Below are 23,566 nucleotides of genomic sequence, written 5' to 3'. Positions count from 1 at the left end.
TCTGGTTATGTCACTGCAGGAATTCAGCGAGCTGATGTAATTCACATTGGACCAAGCTTGTGGCTTGGGTGATGAAGCTACAAGCAAGGCCATGCTCTGCTCCTCAAGAGCTTGTGATGGGGTTTGGGATCCCTGCAGCTCCAAAATCTATGCTTTTGGAAATACCTGAATCACCCCAAACAACACCCAACCACAAACTGGCTCACAAGGGAAAGGTACTCCAAAAATGCATTCAAAACACTTCCAGGTGGTAAGGAAGAGCTCAAAGGCAGTAATTTTGGGTTGCCTATATCAACTTAATTTACCCTGTCTATAAAATCTCCATCCCTTTGGCTATCTGGTCCTGTTCTCCTTTCTCCTCCCAGGCTGTCACCTGGTTTTTAAGTGGCTTGGGGATCCTTGCCTGCCTAAAGGGGATAAATCTTGGAGGAGTCCAATTATTAATCTCTAGAAGTCTCTACTGAGTATATGATTTCTGTTTCCATTTTCTTTCTTAGAAATAGATGGATAGTTTTATTCCCTTGTTTTTCACCTTGAGGCAGAAAAATTTTACAGGAGTTTTCAGCTTGAATGATAAAAGTTTCGTGGGGCTATACTGAACGGCAAATAAGACCTTTTTCTGGGAAGTTCTCAGCAACCTTGGCATGAGATAGGACTCAGGCAGAGCAGGGTGGACTCACAGAATGTTTAGAAGAGCACTCCAGTGGTTGTGCCAGACCCACAGAGCACTGCACTGAGTGGGTGAATGTACATGGTCTGCCCAGAGGTCTCAGGGAAGCAAGGCTAAGTCCTGGTTTCATGATGTTTTTGATGGGATTGTTCTAGAATATTGTCTTTCATTGCCATAAAACTCTATCTTCTCATCCAAATCTTGATGTCATCTTCTCTTGTCCCTCCCCAGAGCCCTATTTCATCTGCTCCTATCAGATTGCCTTTCCTCTGCTCTGTGGGGATGCCAGAAGAGCAGAGCAAAGATATCACAGAACAGAATATCTTTGTCCTCTGATCTCTGCTACATCCTTTACTGCAAGGCTTCAGAAGCAGATCCAGCTCTCACTTAATGTCCATGCAAGTGTCCAACACACCGGGGTGGATCTATAGAGAACTCAAGTGACCTGGCAGGTGTTTTGTCACTGCTGTTTATGAAAATGTAAATACATGGGATCAATCTTTTATCCCCAAGAAAATAAGCAAATCTGCCCTGTTTCCACAGAAGAGGCAGGGAAGGAGGGTGGTAATGAGCTGGCAATCAGCACCAGCTCCAGGAAAGTGTGGAGCAGGGTCCCAGCACCCTCCCCTGCCAGGCTCCTGGCATCCCCCAGCTCATGAGCCCGGGTTGAATGGAGCTGCTCCTGCTCCAAGAAGCCTTGACATGGCACCATCACTGCAAATCTGCAGATTTCCCCCTGGATCCCAAGATCTCTTCCCTGATTAGAAGAAGTCTGGCAATGCAAGGAAACAGTCTGTGCCTGTGCTCCTTCACAGTTACAAAGAGACAGGCATGCTATGCTGACTTAGGAAAATGGTCTGTCAAGTTCTTATAAACAATAATAAGAAGTAAAATAATGTTTCATTTTCTCCAAATTAGGAGGATATTTGTTTTGCACTCATAAAAAAAAAAAATCTGCTGGTCCTCTGAAATGGATCAGTAGTGACATCCAGCGGCCATAAACTGAGACAGCCACAGTAATTTCAGGATGTAACAGCTTGGGCTGAATTTACCACTAATTGCATGTGACCTAAAATGTTGTGGATGCCAAAAAAAAAAAAAGTATGTAGACTTATAAGTGCCACCATCCAGGGAATTAAGAAAATGTACATATATATATATATATATATATATATATATATATATATATATATCCACCCAGATCATTTTTTCAAGATCTCATGCAAAATCTTCTTGTACAAGGAACCACTCTTCTGCTCTGACCCACACAACCTTCCCTCCATAGATGGCCTTGAGAATAAGCTTAATTCACTCAATAAAGCATTTTGGAGTTAAAGTATGGATGAACTCGGGCTGTCTGTGCAGGTTGGCAGCTTGTTTAATCAGCTTTTTCGAAGGGCTTTTTGGCTCTCACATGGTTTCTATTCATTTCCTTGTCTTCTTAGGCATTTTCTGGCAATGCCGTCTAAACAAAGGGGCTTTTCTGCACTTGGCAGAGTCATACAGATGTCGTGGTTTCTGTATGATGAGTGAAGGATCTGCTATCAGTGCTTTTTTAAAAGGAAATGTGTATAAAATACAGTGCAGACCCCCATTAAAACTTTCACAGCCCTATTTCCCAAGATTTAGATGGCCACTAGATCCAGGAACTCCAAGTCCAACTTGGCAATCCTACATCATGAGTGATTTTTTTCTACATCATGATTACTTTTTTTCCTTATGTTATCATGTTCCAACCCACAATGTGTTAAATACAGCAAAGGGAATACTTCGAGCATCCAAATGGCTCCCTGACCTTGAACAAGCAGACACAGAGACTGTCTTGGATTGCAGCCACTCTGCTTCACTTCTTGCTGAGCCAGGATTGCACAGTGACTCCTCATGGGGGATATGAACCAGGCCACCAAGGAGTGCATCAGCTGGTTTGGATGAGTTGGGGAACTTGAGAAGACCTTGATTCTCTTTCTTAGTGTGCTAGAAAAATACTGACCAGCCCAGTGTGAGCCAGACACAGACTATATTTTACTAACTGTGCACTAGGAAATGCTCAACTCCCCCTCAGAGACAATAGGCTTTTCTTTAGTGAAGTGCTGATGCTGTGACTCCATAAAGGAAATCCTCAGTAAAACACTGTTTCTTACTTGACCAGACTTGCAATTTAAGACATTAAATTTACACCTTCTCTGGCAGCCCTGTGCCTCTTTCTCAGCTCTAATCTGAAGCGACTGCTGTGGTTCAGTTCAGGGCTGGGGGAGATAATCAAGTTACTGTTGGCTGCAGAATGACTGTGTGTTCCTCGAGGCTGGGGGTTCCACCACATGCATTCTTCTAGACTCTCACAAACACGCAGCAAAAATGCATTATCTTAAATCTTCTTTTGCTGACATTTAAATGAACACATTTTTCTTCAAATATGAGACAGGCCAAGAACATCTGGCTCCACTGATGCTCAGTAAGTAACTCATTACACTGCAGGAGCTCACTCATTTTTGAGCCCTGGGCTTTGGTAAAGTTCTTGCCTGGTTTATGGCTCGGGTGTACTTGATTTGTGCTTGAGCCAGGGTTTTATATTTAGGCACTTGAGCAACAAGTTTTGCACAGAGATCCAAATCTTTAATTCACAGTTGTGAGAAGGGCTGGAGTAAAAAAACCCTGCTCACTATTCATTGCTTGCATTTAGAATACAGATGCTTCAAGGAATGACAACTGAGTCTAAAAACACATGTACTGAAACTAAAAAGCAGAGGCACATAAGCCAGCCTTTCAGATCCTGCTGATGCTTTATCTGAGATAGCAGCCTGATAAAACATCTGACTTGTCTGTTCAGGGTGGTTGCTTAAGGGCATCATGATGATGACTGACATTTCTGTCATGTCACTTTTTGTTTCACCCTTGTCAGGATGACTCTCACTTCTGTCCTGCTTCCATTTCTTTTAAAGTTTTTCTACCTATTTGGTTTTGCCTAAAAGATGCTAAGGCTCCAAATAGGACCCAGATGGCAGCAGGCTCCTATTATTCACCTACAACTATTCATACCCTGCTTGTACTTAAAATCATTCATAGTAACTTCAGATTCTGCCCCTTTAAGAAAATTTTGGGATGACTTTCCAAACCATATCCAAGGAACTTACTAATACCTCATCAGTACAATTAGCACCTCTGCTCAACCTTGTGAACAGAACAAGTCCATCAGTACTGAGAACTTTGATTCCTGCTGAGGAAACAGAAGGGGAAAGTAAGCAGTGCCTGAATCCACAGGAGATCTGAGCTACACCTTGAGTAACCCCCTGGCATGGGATGGAAACATCCCCTAAGCTAGGAAAGAGTGAACAGATTATGAGATATCAGAATCATGTCTAAAAAAAATATCAGGCTGCAGGAGTTTAAAATGGAAAGCTTTATATCATTGTTGCCAGGTGGGTGACAGAGCAGAGTGGTTGTAAAATAGGAAGAAGTGAGTAAGTGACAGTATTGGTCTCCAGCAGAGTCTTTATGAGGCAGTGTAAGTCTAGCAGGAGTTAACAGAATGTAATAGGATTAAACTTGGCTGAATTCAGAGCAAATAGTAAGATTTGCTTTCTCAGAAGTTTGAGATTTGGCAGTTTGGCAGTTCAGTAAGAAATAAAACCTTAAAAGAGGTGGTTGGAATATATTTAATCACTATTATTATTATTATTATTAATATTTTCAAAAATCCCTGGCAGGTACTAGGTCCTTAGGCGACCCACCTGCAGAAGAGGGATATGCATGGAGGGTGAAAGGAAAAACAGCTGTGGACTGACTGGTCATGTAGTGCTGCCCTACATGGAGTGTGGTGTGGTCCTGCTGGGCTGCCCTGGGCTCTCTCCAAGACTTGAGATCACCACCACTACCATGGTGAGGGATTCATGACAGCTACCTGCTGCTGGAGATAGTGAGCATAAAGGTTTAATCCTTACTATGTGTGGAAAAGGGAGCAGTTCCATTTGCATAGACAACAAGGACTGGCTGTGTCTCAATTTAAAAAAAAAATTAATTATTGTAGCAAGAAATAAAGGTGGAATTCCTCGAGCTTCCTGGAAAGTAAGTTTTGCTAGACAAAAACTTTCTTAACTACTTCCCTCACCCCATCCCGCTCCCTCTCCTGCCTCCCCAAAATAAAGAATGTTATAGCATTGTCCAAGTCCATTAACAAGGCCTCTTCTTCTTTTTTTCCCCTACAGTATTTCTTCATCCTTGAGCTGGAATGGTCTCTCACTTTACACTGTGGAAATGCAAACAATGTATGAGGATACAGCTTGTGGAGCAGATCCTGCACTGACCCTAAAGCTGTCCTGCATCCCATGGAAAGGAACCAGCCCAGCTCCCAGTGAAGGCATAAGAGACAGAGAGAGGTACAAAAATCTTGGTTAAGTTATGCTCAAAAATATCGTGCATGTGTCCAGAGAAGTCTCAGCATTGGCACAACCAGGAAGTCCATTACTTCTGTGGTGGCACCACAGAAAAGTGGATGCCCCAAGGGGAGTGGATTCAATGACTGGAATCAATGTTGGTTTTAAGTGGGCCTCCCTCGGGATCTTCTGAATGCATATAATTGTGATGTTTGCTGGCTGTCTTTTATCTTCTCTCAACTGTTTTCTTTGGACCTCTCTTCTAGATTGTGGATTATCTATAGGTGAGGTACCACAACTGCATGGTGAGAAATGTACTTATGGTCTTCACAATTTGTTAAGAAATGAGTTTGTTCTTCCTGGTGGAAGTAGCAGTTTTATCATTAGCTAGAGATGAAAAAAAAGCCATCAATGCTGCAAATTTTTATGCATGAGTTCAGGCCTCCTTATGCTGATTCTACCTCAATGGGGGCTCAGTCTGAGGGCAAAAAGGGAAGAAACTGAAAATCTTAATTGTAATGATTGCTTGAGTATGTCTACACAACTGCAAAGGTCTTAACATCAATAAGTAGAACTGACCAGATATAATGGCAAATTATTGCCTGCAAAGGAAGGCACTGCACTTCGGTTTCCCAGTATTCCTGGATTTAGTATCACGTTACAGGAAGCCTGACTAGACAAACCTTGGCAAGATCTAATGATCTCATACTCTTTGCTGTTCTGTTTTACATGCTGATGTGCAGATGCTGGTCTGTTTTGGAGAAAGCATAGGCTGGCTCTGCATCTTTTGCTATTCAAAAAGAACAAAGTTTCAGAGCTCCATGTCCCAGAAGACCTATGAGAATGAAGTTTTGGACCATATTTTGTCTCTTCAAGCCAAGAGTATCTTCAGGAGAAACTGTTCAAAGGATAATCTATTTTTATTGTGCTGGTTAGGCTTTTAATGCCTCAGGAAATCTGAGGGGTGCAGCTATGAGTCTCTGTGTAGTTAAGTCCTGAAGCATTTAATGTCCTGAAATATTATATTTCACACTTAGTGAAAAAAAAACCCAACCCAATTAACAAACATACCAAAGAAAATTAAAAAAAGAAAATCACAAACCTCTAGTATATGTACTATAAGACAGAGGATCCCCTTTCTTTCCTACATGAAAATCTACTTAATTTTACTATGACCATTCTGTATTTGCTTTTCCTTCCACTCAGCTGTGTTAGTGTACAGCACCTACTTAGCAATAGCCTGTTTGGGTCTACATGTCCAGCAAAGTCTTGCAGGTTACTCCTTGGCATCTTGATTGCATTTCCAAATAACTTGTTTTTCAAGTTCTCCACAAGTTCAAGTTCATCATAGCACAAAGGAACATATGCACTGTTTGCCAGACCCATGCAGGACCTCGTTTCCTTGGATGAGCTAAATCAGGAAACAAATGTAGCTAAAGCAGAGTGAAAAAGGCAAATGCAGAAAAGGCACTGAAAGCTTTCCTCCCAGATGAAAATAAGGAAAAAGAAATGCACGTGATTTATTGAGCATGAAATCCCCAGATGAAGAGGATCAGATATTGCAAATTCTTATCATCCATCATGAATTCTGGACTAGAGAAGCACTGGGTACATCGCGGGTATTGCTCAAACTATGAGCAATGGGCTATGGGCTGTGGAAAAGAGGTGTGTTTGCATGAAGACAAGCTCTCCTCAGGAAAGCTGTGAGCCAGAACTCTTCACAGCTACCAAGAATCATTCTTACACTGTTTACCCAAACCCAGTGTTTCTAAATACTTCTTTGTTAGAAAAGGGTACTTTGTGTTGTTGGTAAAGGGGAAAATGAGGAAGTGTGAAATGAGTCACAAGCCACAGAGAGAGAAAATGTAGTGAGAGCAACCAAGCACCCTCACTGCCCCTGTGCTCCTTCCACAGCACCTAATGCAGTTTCCTGTAGCCCTGGCCTCCAGCAGGAGCTAAATTAGCTCACTAGTGTGGATAATGGTTAGGGATATTTATTCCAGCTGCCCCAGATGTGTCTACATGTACCACTTCTCTAACCAGCCTGTAATTTTAGTAAGCACATTCATCCTGATCTTACACATGTGACTTCAGGGCTTGAAGACCTAAGCTCCTTCTCATAGGATTCAGGTGACTAAATACCTTCTGAAAATATAAAGCAACTTGTCTGATGTCTGTGGTGAAAATTCCTGCAGGAATCCTGGCATTGCTGTCTTACAGGGCTATTCTCTCCAGGTCTGGTCTCCAAATAATTAAAATACCCTCCTTAAATGTTGGGATCGGGCAGATTCAAAGCAAAACCACCCTTAAAGCTGGGCATATTAAGCCCAGGTACAGAATAATGCAGAAACAGACTTGAGGTAGAATTATGAGCAAGGAGGGAAGACAAGACTGTGCTGATGAATTCTGACTAAAACCTGTTTCTGTAGGTAACGCTGGTGTAAAAAAAATAACAAAAACAACAATGAAATTAAATACAAAATGTAAACCAACTACAGATTGTTACTGCAAACTCTACTAAATGTAGAAAGTGGGGAAAGCAAAAGGGGAAAATCAATGGTGTGAGAAGGACAGCAATGACTTGCTTTTGAATCTTCATTGCATCTGTGTGACCTCCTCTTTACCTAAATTTGAACCTATGCTTACTCTTAATGGCACCTATCTTGTGTCAAATGAAAAATTTCCCCCCAGAAAATGAAGAGAAGACATGAAAAAGAAAGTTACTGTGGAAAGAGTAATGCCGATGAGGGTAACTTAGGAATCAAATAAGAACTTGGCCTTGTGGAAAAGCAATATTTTCATTGTTCTGAGAGGGTCACACAAATAACTTGGCATACACTTTGAAAATGTCCTTGATGGTGCCCTTCGGACAACGAGAAAGCAGAGGAGCTCACATTACAGCATCAGATATGCTGAGCAACTGGTGTGGAGGAAGTATTGATGCCCACAAATCTCCTGTGTAAAATCAAACACAGACAATTATCTCGGTTATGAACCATGGTGGTGTAACAGGCTTCAGCCAGCAGCCTGTCCAGCTGCTCCTTGGCACAGATCCTGACCAGACCTTGCAGTTGGTCCTAAATCTTCAGCTACTTCCCAGCCAGGAGCTGCACTGATTGCATGAAGCAGTCACAGATCTGCTGATGGCTGCCCTTTTCCTGGAGATAGGCGTAGCTCAGCCAAATTGCCATGGACAGGCTCTCTCCCAGGCTTTCCCAGCAAAACAGAGGAGTTGAGGGGGGGGATACAGTCCTGAAGGAGGAGAATATCCCAGACAATCACCATTAGGAACAGGGCTGAATTAGCTGAAGAAATCTGTTTCCATCCTGATCAAAGAGAGAGGAACACTCAAATAAACCAGCTCTGCCCAGCCCAGCCAATTCTGTTACATAAATGCATATTTGTGAATCTCTGTTAAAGACTTGTGGTGTCCCTTGAAGAGCTTTAGAATGGGGCAGAATTCAATGTCTTTACCTACCCCTCCGCACACCCTGTTCTTGACAAGGCCTGCTGTTAAATCCCCACTCCTTTTTTTTCCTGCCATCCTTCTCAACATGCAATTTTTGCATGTTTACCTGTGATTCCCTTCCCCTGCCTTTGACATCCTTTGTGCCCAAGCTGCTCCAGAGATGGACTGGAACCCTGTGTACATAACAGAGTGGATAATGGATGACTATATTCTCATGCTCCCTGGTTTGTGCTCCCTCCAAAGCAGATCATTTCTGCATGGTACAAACAGAATTGCCAGACTGTTTTAAGCATTTAAGCCGATGAAGCAAAGATTAGCATCTCAGAAGTCTATTAACAAACTTAGGAGGGTTGTTTTTTTACCCAGTAGGCGTGTTTATATATAATTAATGAAGTCCAAGGCTTGCAGTACATGCCTCTATCACTCCTGTATCACTCCTGTGTACAGCAGTTTATAAATTATTGCTATTATTGGTCTTTGCTATTTGTCTCTAAAGAAGCTAACAGTGAAAAGGAAGAGCTTTCTGTTCTTTTCAGAAATGAAACCCTAGTACCACTCTTAGCACAGGGCTGAGCTCAGCCTTTTTCCACCTGTTTTACCTGCCTGAAATCTACATTCCAAGCTGTTTGATGTCTGCAGGGTTGAGGAATTAGGGGAAAGCAATAGGATTACTCTGAGATAATAAAGAAAAATGCTGTTTACAAGGAGGTCAGGAAGCCCAGGCCTGCCTTAGCTCTGTCTTCATGCTGGACTCAGCAGAGGTGAAGCTGTGGGTCCAAAGGAGCAAGAAAAATTCACACACTGCTTCGTTTTTCAGAAAAATATTATCATTTTTCCTATTCCTCCCCCAGAAACAGCCATTTCAGGTCCCTGAGACAAGCCCAACTGTTTTCTGTTGTTCTTCCTGTCTTTATCAAGCTCTGCTCCCACAGCAGATCCCCCAGTGCAGCACCTGCAGCAGTTCACACAGCTTTGAGGAGCTTTCCAGCTTCCTCCTCCTCTTCCTCCTCCTCATCACCTCACCTTCTAACTCTGCTTTCCTCAGCCCCACTCCCAGGCACGATGAGCCTCCCCAGTCTTTTATTTTCTACCATTTTGGTGGATTGTTTGCCATAACCTGCTCAAATTTTCCTTTTAAAATTCTTTCTACTCCCACAGCTCTTCTGACTCCTCTCAGAGGAGAGAAAGCTCTGACAGGTTGATTTTTTCAGACCAGCTGCCTGTTGATAAATAATGATGAAATATTTAGTGGGTATTAACTGATTGCAGGGGAAAGCAAGCCTGTGCTGATCTGCAGAAAAACAAGGCAGGAATCATCCTTTCAAGCCTCAGCAAAGGAGTTTGGGTGGATGATTAGCTCACAGCAGCATCTGCAGTGGAAGCAGTTAAGAGTTGTATTTTAAAAAACCCATGAACATAAGACTAAGAGCATTTAAAAATATCTGTTCTTAATGTTGCTACGGAGATCTTTATTGTAGCCACTGTACGTGCATTGATTATATTCCTCAGAGGTAACATTTCTCAGACTACTAGAAACTGAGAATACTCCCACTTGTACAGGTGGTGGGAGTACCCAGGCTGTGGAACTAAACAGCACTTGAGAGGAGCTTTACTCAGTTTCTCAACCCTTAAAAAATTGTAGATGTACAGTTTCAGCACTCCATTAACAGTTTCTGGCCTTTGCAGATATCCCTTGTTTAATACATTCTGCCTTTTTTTAAAGCAGAAGGGCTTAGGATCAGTGCTTAGGATCATTGTAATTGGGGTGATAAACGCAGCAATCCTATTATAAAAATAAGGGTTATCATTCATTTGGCTGGAGGTGCATGCCCTTGGAGCTCCCTCAGTAAAATCTGACTAGTTCCAACACAAGGCATTCAAATAAAAACTGCATTGACTGAATTAAAGATTTTATTTGTCTTTAAGCTGAGCTGATTGGGTCACAGTACCAATGGCAGAAAATGTATTGCTGGTATTCATGTAGTTACATGGGCTGCTCTTTTCAAAATCTTTTGAGAAAATATTGCTGATCAAAAGCAGTTAAGTCAAAATCTTGGCAAACCACCCCCCCCCCCCAGGTTTTTATTACCATATTCTAAGCTTTACCCATTCCAATAAAAATAACATTATTTGGAAATATAGCCCTCACAGAACTTCAGTTTTACTTTTTAGATGACAGTTTTCATCTTCCTGGCTTTTTAAAATTTTAATATTGATTTGGATTAAATAACCTTGTGCAGATGACAAATTTTAGCAGAAATTATTCAGGAACCCAAGCTTCTTTAAGGCTTATTTCAGAGAAGTTTTAAATTTCATATTGAAAATATTTGCTTCAATTTTTCCACTTGTTAGATGTAGACCTCAGTAAGTAAATTCAAATAGAAGTGTATAGGCTGCATTTCAGGCAGCCGTGCTTCTTAATTTAGGAGAACAATTGAAAAGCTGTAGGCTGGTAGTGGGAGGAAATGTTAATCTGCTGTGATGCTGAGGACAACAAGCAGGTTCCTCACTATTTTAGCCTGGAGATTGGAATTTCACCTTCTCACTCAATTCAGCATCCTCAACATCACGGAGTGCCCAGGAAAAGAGAGTGGAAGTTGAACAGATCCAAAACTGTACAAACATCCATGAGCTTTGCCTTCTGGCCTAATGATGCTACAGCAGTATAGTTTGTCCAAAAAAGGGGAAATCGTTTTTCAGATTAGAAGGATTTGGAATTTTTGCCTTGTCAGAAGTTTGGAAGTGAACATGAAGATCCTTGATTCAAATTGCATTTCTGCCAGAGATGTAGAGCTATTTTTACTGATAATCCAAATTTTAAAACAACCTCCCCAATCTGCTGATTTTCCTTACTGTTTTTCTTACTTATTTTTCTTACTTTCTTTTTGTAGGCGGTTCACTTAGCCCATTCCTCTGCAATGCCTTATGCACAAAAAAAGTGTTTAAAAATGTGTTAAAAACTTATGGCCAGGACTCCATGTCAAAGGACTAGCTGTTCCTACAGAGATAATACAGTTTTCCAACTTGCAAAATGTTTGTGACATTAGGAATGGCTACTGTCCTCTCAAATGTATCACTTCTTGAGTGTGAAACGTGAGGTTGTGTTTCTGGGTGAATTTAAATTTGGCCAATGTTTGTCTTGCTTTGAACAGTAGCAGCGCAGACAGAATAGTATGAAACCAGACTATTAAATAAAGTCTAAAGGGAGAATGGCAGGAATTGTAATGTTATGCTTTCTCAGCTGAAACGTGTTACTAATGGTATTTACAGAGATTTCAATAATATAGCTATTTGTCTTACAGAGTTAAACAAAGTAACTCATGTTATTACAAATATGTAGCCCAAATGGATATGTGTATGTATTAAAATACAAACATATGTACATAAACTAGAATTATAGTTCAGATATGGTTTCAGTGATTATTAGTTAAAACATAGTCTCGGAGAGCTGAAGAAAATCTACCTGAGTTTGTGAAGAAATATGTTGTAAAGAGAAAAAAAACTATATGTGTATAGATTAGCTTTGGGAGCCCACATGCATATTTTTACTTTCTGAATATAGAAGCATCAATACCGGCAGAGAAGACCGTTGTGAAAACGTGTTAGTAGGAAGAAACAGAAATGAGAATATGTAAATAAATGTTTCCATTTACCTTCCCTGAGCTTCCTGCCAATACAAAAGGAAGTTGCCCACCAGATTTATTTACATCAAAATGCCTGGTCTACCTTTCAGTGCTTGGAACAAGTTATATTAATTTTAGTTTAAACTGCTGGGCTGCGGGGAGGAAGGGCTGACCAAACAGAAGGGAAGATGAAAGGATCTCCTCAGGCAGTAGTGACCAGTTCAGCTCCACAAACATGTTTACAGATGCTGAGATGGACAGCTTTATGTCCAGCCCTGTGAAGGGGCCTGAGAAGGCCAAGGAATGCCAGGGGGACAGGACACAGTCATGTCTGCCCACTGCACTTCCACCAAACACACCATCTCCATAAAGCATGTGAGCTGAGCAGTATTTTCCTAATTTTTTTTTGGTTTAATGGCTCAAGACCTTGTATGAAACTTAGAAGCAAACAGAGACACTAAGGTGGATAGGAGAAAAATCACAGAATCTTGCTTTTCTGAGAAAAATCCAATCTGAGCTAAAATTTCTGAGATACTCCCTCCAGCTTGGAGGACTGGACTGGAGCAGGTTCCTCAAATCTCCTGTTCCCTTACTGCACTTCTCTTTCCATCTGAGCCAGTGTCAGGATCCATGGGGGTGTGAGCAGCTACAGGAATCCAGGACTTGCCACGGCATGTCCCTGAGCCCAGGGCTGGAGCTGCTGAAATTGGATTACTGAGTATTTACAGGAGTAATCGCTCTCCCGAGACCAGGACATGAACTCAGGCTGGGATTGTGGCAGTGCCAGGTGGTTCTTTCCCACTGCCCCCAGTGCAGCCCTTTAGCCCTCCCTGCTGCAGGACAGAGAGGCTGATAAAGGGTCAGACAGAGAAGCTGATAAAGGGATTAAGGGTCAGATACAAACTGATAAAGGGTCGGACATAGAGATTGATAAAGGGATAAAGGGTCAGGTATAGAGGCTTATAAAGGGTCAGACACAGAGGCTGATGAAGGGTTGGTCACAGCGGCTGTTAAAGAGATAAAGGGTCAGATACAGAGGCTGATAAAGGGTCAGATACAGAGGCTGATAAAGGGTCAGATACAGGGGCTGATGCACAGTTGGGCATAGAGGCTGATGAAGATGTGAACATAGAGGTTAATAAAGAGTCGGACACGGAGGCTGATAAAGGGATAAAGGGTCAGCTATAGAAGCTGATAAAGGGTCGGACACAGAAGCTGATGAAGAGCCCCTGTGCAGCAGTGGCTGCAGCCTGGCCACGTGTGCAGCTTTGACCTTTCTGCAGGGGTGATCACCTCCAGCAGCAGGGAGGGAAGGAGGGAGGGAAGGAAGGAGGGAAGAAGCTTTCTCACCGTGGCCTGGTTTGGCTGAGTTTATCTGGAGGCTAACAAGACACAGCAGATGCTCCACGACCGGCGGCTGCCAGACACGACCAACTACCTGTGGACTGATGCAGGGAATTACACTTTTAATGAAGGGCAAGTGAGGCACAAAGCCTCACAGGGAGCCTCATCTCAAACCCCACATTCATTCCTGAAGTGTGTATTAACCCTTTAGCCAGTGAATCCCCGTGCAAACCAAAATTGCTTTTTAATGCAGTTTCCTGAGGCCTCTCCATCAGCCAGAGGCTGCTTTGGACTAATCCAGGAAATGAGCCATGCATTAAAAAAAAATAATGTGAGGTTATGGAACATCAAAAACATATTGACCATAGTGTAATTATACTTGAAATGGATTAGAGGAAGTAGCTAAAACAATCTCCACTCTGAAAAAGATAATTTGGGAGCTTGCAACAGGGCCTTGGGGAGGGTACCTGCAATTCTGAGTAGGGATGCTGAATGTGCTTCAGAGCATGTAAGGAAAAGGTACTGGAGTGAACACTAAATGACAAATGTGATAATCACTGTCCCAAACGTATCACTTTCTAAAGCTTAAGCAAGCTGGCATTTACATGAATACCACAAGTCAGCAACGTAAATGCAGGAAAAAGTGAAATACGTGTGACAAGTCTCACTCGCATCTGCGAATTAAGTTACAGTTTCTGGACTTAAGATGTAACAGCAGACAGGGAATAAAGGAAATCTTCAGTTTGCCTTGCATACTGGTAATATTAAAAACCCGAATTTGTTATATTTACAATTAAAATAGCTATTTTTAATTTTTTTTTCAATCTTGGAAAACTTATCTGAGAGCTACAGTTCCTAAGTGGAGTATCCTTCTCATGATATAATAAAGACCAGAGACTGTGTAAGATTGTAAGAGAATCCCTAATTAAGAACCACGATACTTTAAGCTTGAGTATGATGAGCCTCTTGAAGTAAGTCTCCAAGCATCTTTACATTCAAAATGTTAAGCTCTTGATTAAACAAGTAGAACATACTTTAAAAGATAATTAAAGATGAGCTTCAGTGAAAATACTGGGTTTGTATTTGGGCCAAACTAAATCTTGGATGCAAACCCTCACTGCCTTTTTTTAACATGTTCTGATCCAAAGTGTTTGGGCTCTAAGCCACTCTTACCAAACAACAAATGTGCTGTACTTGTGCAGGTAAGATTGCAAAGCTGTTCCTAAATGACAGCATCCCTGTTGTTAGACATTATACCAGATATGCAAATTTAGACATAGAGTTAAAAACCTTTTCTTTTTCAGAAGGAAGTGTTAATTTGGGGCATCCACATCTTTACTCAGACAACGTGGTTGTTTTGGTTTTTTCCTCCTGCTACACACACTATTCACAATTACAAAGTAAATTCTGTAGTTTCTCATTATTTCTGAAAACCGAGGGTTGAATATCTCAGGTAGAATCCACCAAAAAGCAATATGTAATATGCACTGCCATTTTGAAGAAATAAGTCTTCTAGCAAGACATTTCCAGGATAGGGATAAAACCTCCTAAAATTCTCAGTTGCCATTCTTAAAAATAACTAGAAGTTGGGGGATGCATGTGTCATATTTTTTAGTAGGATAAGTGGATGCATTAACGCAATAGAGCCCATGATTTATTCCAGCTGATGAAATACTCAAGGTTCTCTGTAGCACTAACACAGCCTAAATATGATTGAGTCACCCAAACTATACTTTTTTCCCCCAAAATTCTGAGTGGGGGAATTTAGGTTATAATAGTGAAATGTACTTGAGAGATTTGGAAATTAATATGGAGCTCCAAACAATGGATTCTCCTCTGGACAAGAAATGAGCTCAGAGGGAGCATGAGACAAATTCCTCCAGGTGAATTGAACAAATCTCCCCAGGGACCAGCTAGAAACAGGGTGAGCTCTTCCTGCCAGCTCTGGGAGCAGACTCACAGTGCAACCTGCCTCTTCAAAGGCAGAATAAAAATAAATAAATAAATAAATGCAAGAAAATCTCACTTGATCTGAAGTTCCAGTGTTTTTAAAGAGGTTTATACCAATAAAATGCAGAATGGTGTGATATTAATGTAACACTGTGCAGGCAGAGTTCAGAACTTGAGAGAAGAATTGGAAGCAGAACTGATCACTGAGCACTGAGTTTCCTATTTTTTAAACACATCTTCAGCACTGGAGCAGACCAGCTGCTCTCTGTGCAGCATATCCTGTCTGAATTTGTAGATGCCTGAGGACAGTCAAAAGGAAAAGACACCCGCCAGCTGTCACAGCATAACTTCCAGCAATCTTTGTGTTTAATAGCCTTCAATGGATTGGTTTTTTCTTCATGAATTTACCTAATCATTTTATAAATCCTGTTTCATGCAGCACCATGAAAATGATAATCTAGTTTTGGTCTCTAAGAGATGTAATATAAAAACAATAGGAGGCCTAGGATAGAATGAAATCATTTTGCCAACGATATTACAAAAGAAGGCAACAATTCCAGTCCAGTGATGAAGAAAATTACTAAAACCACTCATTACAAAACATCCTGCTTTGAAAAACAATCTATTTAGACTACTTTGCAGTTCTGAAAAAAATAAAACCCACCCCATCTGTAATTGCCTTTCCAAGACTGTGATGTGGATGTTTATTTCCTTGGTGCCACAACATGAATTTTAAAATGTGCAACTTTGCCTGGTCCTGCTGCCTGGGGTTACTGAAAATGCTCCTAAAGCCCCGAGATCCTTGGATCAGGCATGAGTGAGATGAATTGAGACAAATGTTCCCAAGGCACCACTCTGCTTAGAACAGGACAATTGCCTCAAACACACCCCTTCTGTGAATTTTTGCTACTTGCTCTCTATTATCAATTATAGAACTCTACATATTTTGCAATCTTTGTGCACCATCATTGTTGAAATCTCCCACAAAATGTTGAAACTAATTTTGAAGCTCTACACTTAGCAATTTGTTGCCATCAGGTACTAAACTGATTTACAAATGAAAAGAGTATTTTCCTTGTTTAAATACAGGTAAAATATCCCTTTCAATAAAATATTTCCCATTACTTTTTAAAAAGATCAGTATAAATATGGGCCTTTTTATTTTGCAAGTCTTGAGTCTCATTTAATAATTTCCAGCTATTCAAAGAGTAAACAATTGAGTACATTCTACAGCTTTACAAAGCTCTGTGTAACCAGGGTGAAACTGGTGAGACTACATAAACCTTTCTATTTATCTAGACTTCCAGAAAGTGCAAATAAGACCTTCCAAACGGAAGCCAAAGTAAAATATGTTCTTAAAGGCCCTTTTTAGATGGCATTAACATGAATCTTCTTTTTCTCCTCTACCTGACAAATTTAAATATTTTTTCTCTTATTTCAATCCTATGTTATGTAACATTTTTGCACAATCATTTTGTATTCACATTAACACATTTGCTATTTCCTTCCATTCTCTCATTCTCATGGAAAATGCTAAAACACACCCGATTCTTGCTTCATAACGTGTCTTTTAAGATAACACAGCTCCTGTTGAAAATGTTCCCGGTGAAGAAGAAAAGCGATTACTGAGGTGAACATTTCAGAGGCTCTTAAGCTGCCATCAGGTGCACAGAATGTGCCAAATTCTCTATTCTGCTTGTCTAACAGAAGAAAATACTCAATTGAGACATCTGCAATATGACTTTTTTTTTATATACTCCTGCTGTTCCTCCTGACCCAAAAGCAAGGCTGCTATCTCCTTTTTGAATAGATTAGTCCCTTATCTGAAAAGCCATTTAGTTGCAAATCCCAAACCTTTCCTTTATTACCGTGTATCCCCGTATTAGCCACGGTAAAGGCCCGTAACAGAGCAGCTCAAATGTTGGACTAATGACCTCTCTGGTATTTCTATAGAAGTGCTCTGTTAAACACCCAGGCATTTCAACTTTCAGTCACAAGACCTATAAAAAATTCATACTCTGAATCTCTAGTTTCAAACCACAGCACTACATCATTAAGAGCTTTTCAATCCTCCCACCCCACACACTTTACAAAGGGGGATGGGGAAGAGAGCTTTTATCTTCTTGGTAATAAAATTTCACTTTTTCTTCTCCTCTTGTTTGCATTTTTAAGCAGTTCTGAAGGCTGGGGGAAAAAAACAACCAACAATGTAAGCATGAGTTTTCTTTTATTTTATTAAAACATAACATAATTGAAGAACTTTTAGCTAGATATTTAGCTAAACATAAAAAACAGTGTGAAAAACAAGCTTAATCATTTAAGTAACTTTTGCCTCAATTGTAGTTGCTTTTCAGAAATCATAAAACTTCTGTTTCAAGACTGAAAGAAAATACTACCCCTGACAAAGGGAAGCACCTGGAAAAACATTGTACAGCTGACATAGTACATTCTCCAGCAGTATATACAGCTTTGATCTGGCCTTTAAATGAGTTTGCTGGATTAGAACAACAGGAGTTTCTTTTGGATATATGTTTATATTTTCTAGTAAAAATATGGTTATTTTCTATGACAATTCTGTAAGCCGAATTTGAATGAAGTTAACCTCTCAAAATGTTCAGAATTACTCTTTCTGAAGAGTCACACGTTTTTCCTGCATGCTGTAGTCCTTCCTCATGCCACGTTTCCTCTTTCTATCCTCGCTCCATGATTTTAAAGCAATGGTGTAGTGTCCATCCTTCCTGGTGCCCACTTTGCTGGGATGTGTCACATCTGTCACTTGCCTGGAAGGGTTCTGAGCAGCCTGGGCAGTGAGATTCCTCTCCTCTCCTTTCCTCCGTGATCTCATCGAAGCCACAGCTTGTCCTAAAAGAAACTTCTGTCCTTGGTTGTCCTACGCACAGGACAGCAGTGGTCTCATACACATCAGAGGCTGAAATACCATGCAAAGCTCTCAGCTTTCTTTTCTTCACCTTCCTTTTCTCCACCGGTTTGGTTGGTTTTTTTTTTTTTTTACCTCATGTGTTCAATGATGACTTTTAAGCACAAGTAGATAGCTGAAGGGGACGGAAACAGATTTATATCTTATCACCAATAATACCAGAGCTGGATAAAATGTCATCTAGGCAGGGTTCCTGTTATTTTTTTTTTTTTTAATGTGCTAAAAGCATCTCTCATCAGAGGAAACGAGGAGGTTTCTAGGAAGTCACACAACGCCCACGAAAACAGACTTTATCTCATCGCCCCTCTCCGGAGCAATTTCACCGAAGCCATCCCCATCCACCAGCCGATTTCTGCAGATGCTCAATGTCCTTTTCCTGCCACCGCCTCCTCGGGCCACCAAGTGCCACGGACAGCGGTCCCCTTCCCAGGGTCGGTGCGTCCCCGGGCCGTGCCCAGACCGCATCCCCTGCCCCGCACACCGGGCACAGCCCGCCGGGACTCGGCCGCCTCGGGAGCGCGCCTGGGAGTCGGGACTGCGCCCCGGGAGCAAATCAGGGCAGCGGGTACCGGGGGGCGGTCTCGGGAGCGCGCCTTGGTACGAGGAGCGCGCCCCGGGAGAGGGCCTCCGAGAGCGCGCCCTGGGAACGGGTCTCGGGAGCGAGTTCGGGGAGCGCGCCCCGGGCTCGCTGTCGGGAGCGCGCGCCGCCCCTCACGGCCGCGGGTGACCCCTCCGCGCACCGCGCCCCGCCCGCGCCCCGCCCACGCCGCTCCCCCCGCGCGCACGCGCCCGCCGCGCTGTGACGCCACGGCTGCGCGCGGCGCCATGACGTAACCCGCCGGCCTCGCCAATCGAAGCGCGAGGCTGGCGGGGCCGGCGCCGCTGGTTGGCTGCCGCCGCTGCCCCGCCTCTCCCCGCGGCCGGCGGCGGGGGGGACCCGGATGAGGCGGCCCCTGGCGGCCGCGGCCGTTAAACGCCGGTGGGGCGCGGGCGCGACCCCCGCGATGGCGGCGGCGCGGTGAGGGCGGCGCGCCTGGGGCAGCGTGGAGGCCCGAGGATGCCGCTGCTGTACGTGATCCTGCTCTCGGCGCTGGCCGGCTGCTGCCTCACGCTCCTACTGCAGCTCCTGCTCGTCTACAGGCGGAAGCCCGAGCCGCCCGGGGCGAACGGAGCCTACGGCGGCATCGTCTACGCCCGCGTGGCGCCCGAGCACGGCCTCAGGGAATATCTGCAGGGCCCGGAGCCGGCCGGCGGCCCGGCGTCCGCGGAGCCAGCCCCCAGCCCGGCCCCGGCCTCTGCGCCCGCCGCCGCTCCGGGCTCCGAGCCTGGCCCCAAGCAGCAGCAGCAGCAGCCGCCGCCGCAGCAGCAACCGGAGCCCCCTCCAGCCCCCTCCTCCCGCGAGGAGACGTGCCACTTCCTCAATGCCATCTTCCTCTTCCTCTTCAGGGAGCTCAGGGACACTGCCCTGGTCAGGGACTGGGTCATCAAGAAGATCAAGGTGGAGTTCGAGGAGCTGCTCCAGGCCAAGATGACAGGGAAGGTGCTGGAGGGGCTCAGCCTCAGGGAGGTCTCTCTCGGCGATGTCCTGCCTGTCTTCAAGTCCGTGAAGCTCATCCGGCCGGTGGCCTGCAATGAGGAGGGCTGCCCCGAGGAGCTGGGCTTTGAGGTAGACCTGGAGTACAATGGTGGCTTCCACCTGGCCATCGATGCCGACCTGGTGTTCGGCAAGTCAGCCTACCTGTTCGTGAAGATCTCCCGGGTGATGGGGAAGCTGAAGCTGGTCTTCACACGCCTGCCCTTCACGCACTGGTTCTTCTCTTTCATGGACGACCCCGTGATACTCTTTGAGGTGAAGTCTCAGTTTGAAGGGAGGCCCATGCCTCAGCTCACTTCCATCATAGTGAACCAGTTCAAGAAAGTAATTAAACGCAAGCACACCTTACCCAATTATAAAATCAGGTGAGTTGTCCTGCGTTCTCAGCGTTGCTTTGGGTGGTGTGCAGCAGAATTACTGTTTTGCTCTTAATGGGTATTTAGCATAATACATTGCTTGTCTGCTGGCAGAAGCTTTCTGTGACAGGAAGGATCGTTTTCCGTTTATAACAGGTGACGAAGCCATTGCACAATGAAGTTGTTACAAGCACTCATCTGGGTGTAACTAAGTGGCAGAATTAATACGTATGAAAAGTTTGAGGATCTTGTTAGGTGTGTGACAATAGGACCATGCTATCCCTCTTTGGAAGAGGTAGGAGGATGGCTCCATGGAGAGTGTGTGCATTTGGGGTGTCCTCCCAAGCTTCTGGTGAGCCACCAGGGCAAGACTTGTGGCCGATGCTTACCTCTAGAGGTGAGGTGGTTATTACTTAATGTAAGAAAAGGTAGAGTTCGCTGTCCAAGGAATGTTTTTGAGATCCCAGGATACAGGCAGTCTGCTTCTTTTCTGGTCTACTTAATTCCCTCAGTAATTTTGGGGGAAGTCTGAAAGTTGATAAGAGAACTATCGCCACTGCTGTGGTAAGTAAAACTGAGGGACTTTTTGAGGGTTTTTTGATTAGGTTTTTTTTTTCCTCTCTCTTATAAATGCAGCACAGACTGCATTATATAGTGAATATATTAAATGTGCACTGGTACTTCTGTAGCAGAAGTGGCAGGAGGCATATTCGCTTTGTTTCTATCCTCTGATACTGATATTGAATGTCTTGCCACTGCTCAGGTACTGTGTTTCCTTTCTATTGTCATACCACTCTTAGGAGACTATGTTTTCTTTCTCTTTTGTTTGTTCTTTGTAGCTTTTGTTATGTGTTAAGTAAGGATTTTAGGTTTGTTTATCGCATTCTTCTGCAATAAGACTTTTCCCTGAAATTCATGAGAGATGAGTAACTGAAAATGCCTATTTGAATTTTGAAGTGTAATTGGCTTTGTAGTGGTGTAATTTTTGAACCCTTTTCAGCTGATTCCCCTGCAATTGAATTTTTAAGTACTCTCATGAAAGCGGATTTTTAAAATATCCGAGATTTGGATAGCCCTGACAGGACAATAAGTAGTTTTTTTGACTAATGTAGTGGTTCTTTCAAATTTTGAGGTAATGAAGTGCTCTCCCGAAGGGAGCAATCCCTGGACAGCAGAGAAGCTGTCACAGCAAGTTTGCTTCCATTCTCTTACTGTTTTGGAAAGAGTGAGGCTGTAAACTATGGAGAGGAGCCCGAAGGAGAGGTTGGGATGGCAGAGTCGTGGTGCAGCGTCAGCACTCCCAGCACACCTAGAAAGAGCAAATGAACTGTGCACTCCCTAGATGAGTTTTTAGGGTTCCTGTGCTACCTGTGATGATATGCTCCTCCCCTTTAGCCGATGAAGACAGACATCTTCACTTTGCTTCTGAGAGATGCACGTGGACAATGAGGTGTTCTCATCATTTAGTTGGAGATAGTTTGAGAAACACGTGGAAAAATGACTTTCTGCCACCATAAAGAATGAATGAGGAACGTGTGAGGGACTGGAAGGGCAAATAAGGAAAGAAGGCAGAGCCTGAGACAGAAAGGAGAAGTGTGGTGATAGAAGGTAACTGACACTAAGAATGATACATGACGCACAAATAATTATGAAACTAAGAAGAATTAACAGTTAACTTAAAATGTTCTCTTTGGTTAAAGGGGTTGGGAATCTTTGAATGCTTCAGAGGAAAATGCGGTATCATAGGCGATTTTCACCCTAGATAGTGGGCTGGTAGCCTGCTGTGTTTAGTGAAACAGTATCCAACTCTGACATGGTGCTTTTGACCTTTACATTTTATGCCGTGTACTGGAGGTATCATTCCAACCCCCCGTGTTGTGAAGGGGCCACTAAGGCAGGACACAAAAGCTCAATGGACATTACTAAGGAAGGAAGGTTGGGTCATTGGTGTTCCAGCTGTCCATAGCATGGCCTTTAAAGCTTCAGGTGGGAACCTTGAGCTGTCCACAGTGACTCAAGGTTTTGTGGAACACAGAATAAAACTACAAATTCTTCCCCAGCATGTCCCTGCTGAGTTTAGGCAGGTGAATCCCTAAACTTGGTAACAGCTGAGTAGTAACAATACACTCTTAGGTGGTGGCAGAGCTGAGAGTTCAGGTGGCACTGAAAGCTGGTTTGGAAAATCAAGTCCCTTGCTGATAAGATGCAAAAGCAGGGCTTTAAACAAAATTGTAAGATTAAATTGGATCTGGGATTATGGCGTGCTAATATATTTCTTAGCAAAGAATATATTGGAGAAAGTCAGAAGTTTCACAACTGCTTAATAACCTCTTACCTTACTTAAGGCTTAAAAGTTTCTCATCTACATGGAATGTGATTATTCTCTCCCAATTTTTTTGCTGTTGCCTATATGTCCTTAAGTACATAGTATTTGCTTCCATGTGTAGTTAAAAACTGTTTTGATGTCTCCCTACTCTTGCTCAAGTAACTTTGTAACCACGGCTACTCAAGTTTATATTTACAATGTTTTATTTACAATGTTGTAAACAAAAGTGTTTGGGAGTGGGTGCTTTGCTACTTTCTTGGCTTCTACATTGAAGCCCACAAAATAGTTTTATCTTGTTTCAAGGTGTTAATTAGCATATAAAATATGCCATTTTCTTTGTCTTTTGTATTAGGCAACTTCTAGAAGTTATTACTGGGTGGTGAATGGCATATGGAGAGAACTTCTACCAGTAGTTGATTTTGAACATCCTGTAACTAAGTTTATGTTACAGATCTTGGCCTTCTCTTGTTATTTAGTTATAATATACTGTATCTAAAAAAAAGTATATTCATATGTGTACTGTCAGTTGCTACAGCTAAATTACTACACAAGTACTTTGTATGCTTTCCAGTCAGATACAAAATTTATGCAGCACAACAGTGATGAATATTTTGTATCATCCATTTCTACAGACTTTGTGTGGTCTGAATAACTGTACCTTGAAAGTAGGAAAAGGCATCTTGCATTCCTGCTGCACTCCTAGGAGTCTGTAGGGAAAGGCAGAGTAGCTTAGTAAGTGCATTTAAAGTTTGTCTAGCATTTTATACACATTTTTCTCCACAGAAGCCATTGTCTACTAATTGAAAAAGAAGGGCTGCACTTTATGTCTAAACTATTAAGTAGTAATTTGTGTTTTACTCTAATAGCATATAATCACTCTTCTGTCTCTTTAATAAATGTGTTTGTGTCTGGCAAAGCACCCTGTT

The 23,566-nt window shown here is 42.8% G+C and overlaps 1 protein-coding gene across 1 annotated transcript in view; it reads left to right on the top strand.

Annotated features, from left to right (window-relative positions):
• Window positions 1-19,374: 19,374 nt before the first annotated feature.
• PDZD8 (PDZ domain containing 8) overlaps window positions 19,375-23,566 on the top strand; it is a 52,287-nt gene continuing 48,095 nt past the window's right edge. The window contains exon 1 of the mRNA XM_014872555.2: window positions 19,375-20,323. Coding sequence (XP_014728041.2) covers window positions 19,422-20,323 — 902 coding nt within the window. The 5' untranslated portion in view covers window positions 19,375-19,421. The remainder of the gene's footprint in view (window positions 20,324-23,566) is intronic.

The sequence above is a fragment of the Sturnus vulgaris genome, chromosome 8 (assembly GCF_052056855.1).
Source record: "Sturnus vulgaris isolate bStuVul1 chromosome 8, bStuVul1.hap1, whole genome shotgun sequence".
Taxonomy (NCBI): Eukaryota; Metazoa; Chordata; class Aves; order Passeriformes; family Sturnidae; genus Sturnus; species Sturnus vulgaris.
This window is presented reverse-complemented; position numbering and strand designations above follow the sequence as displayed.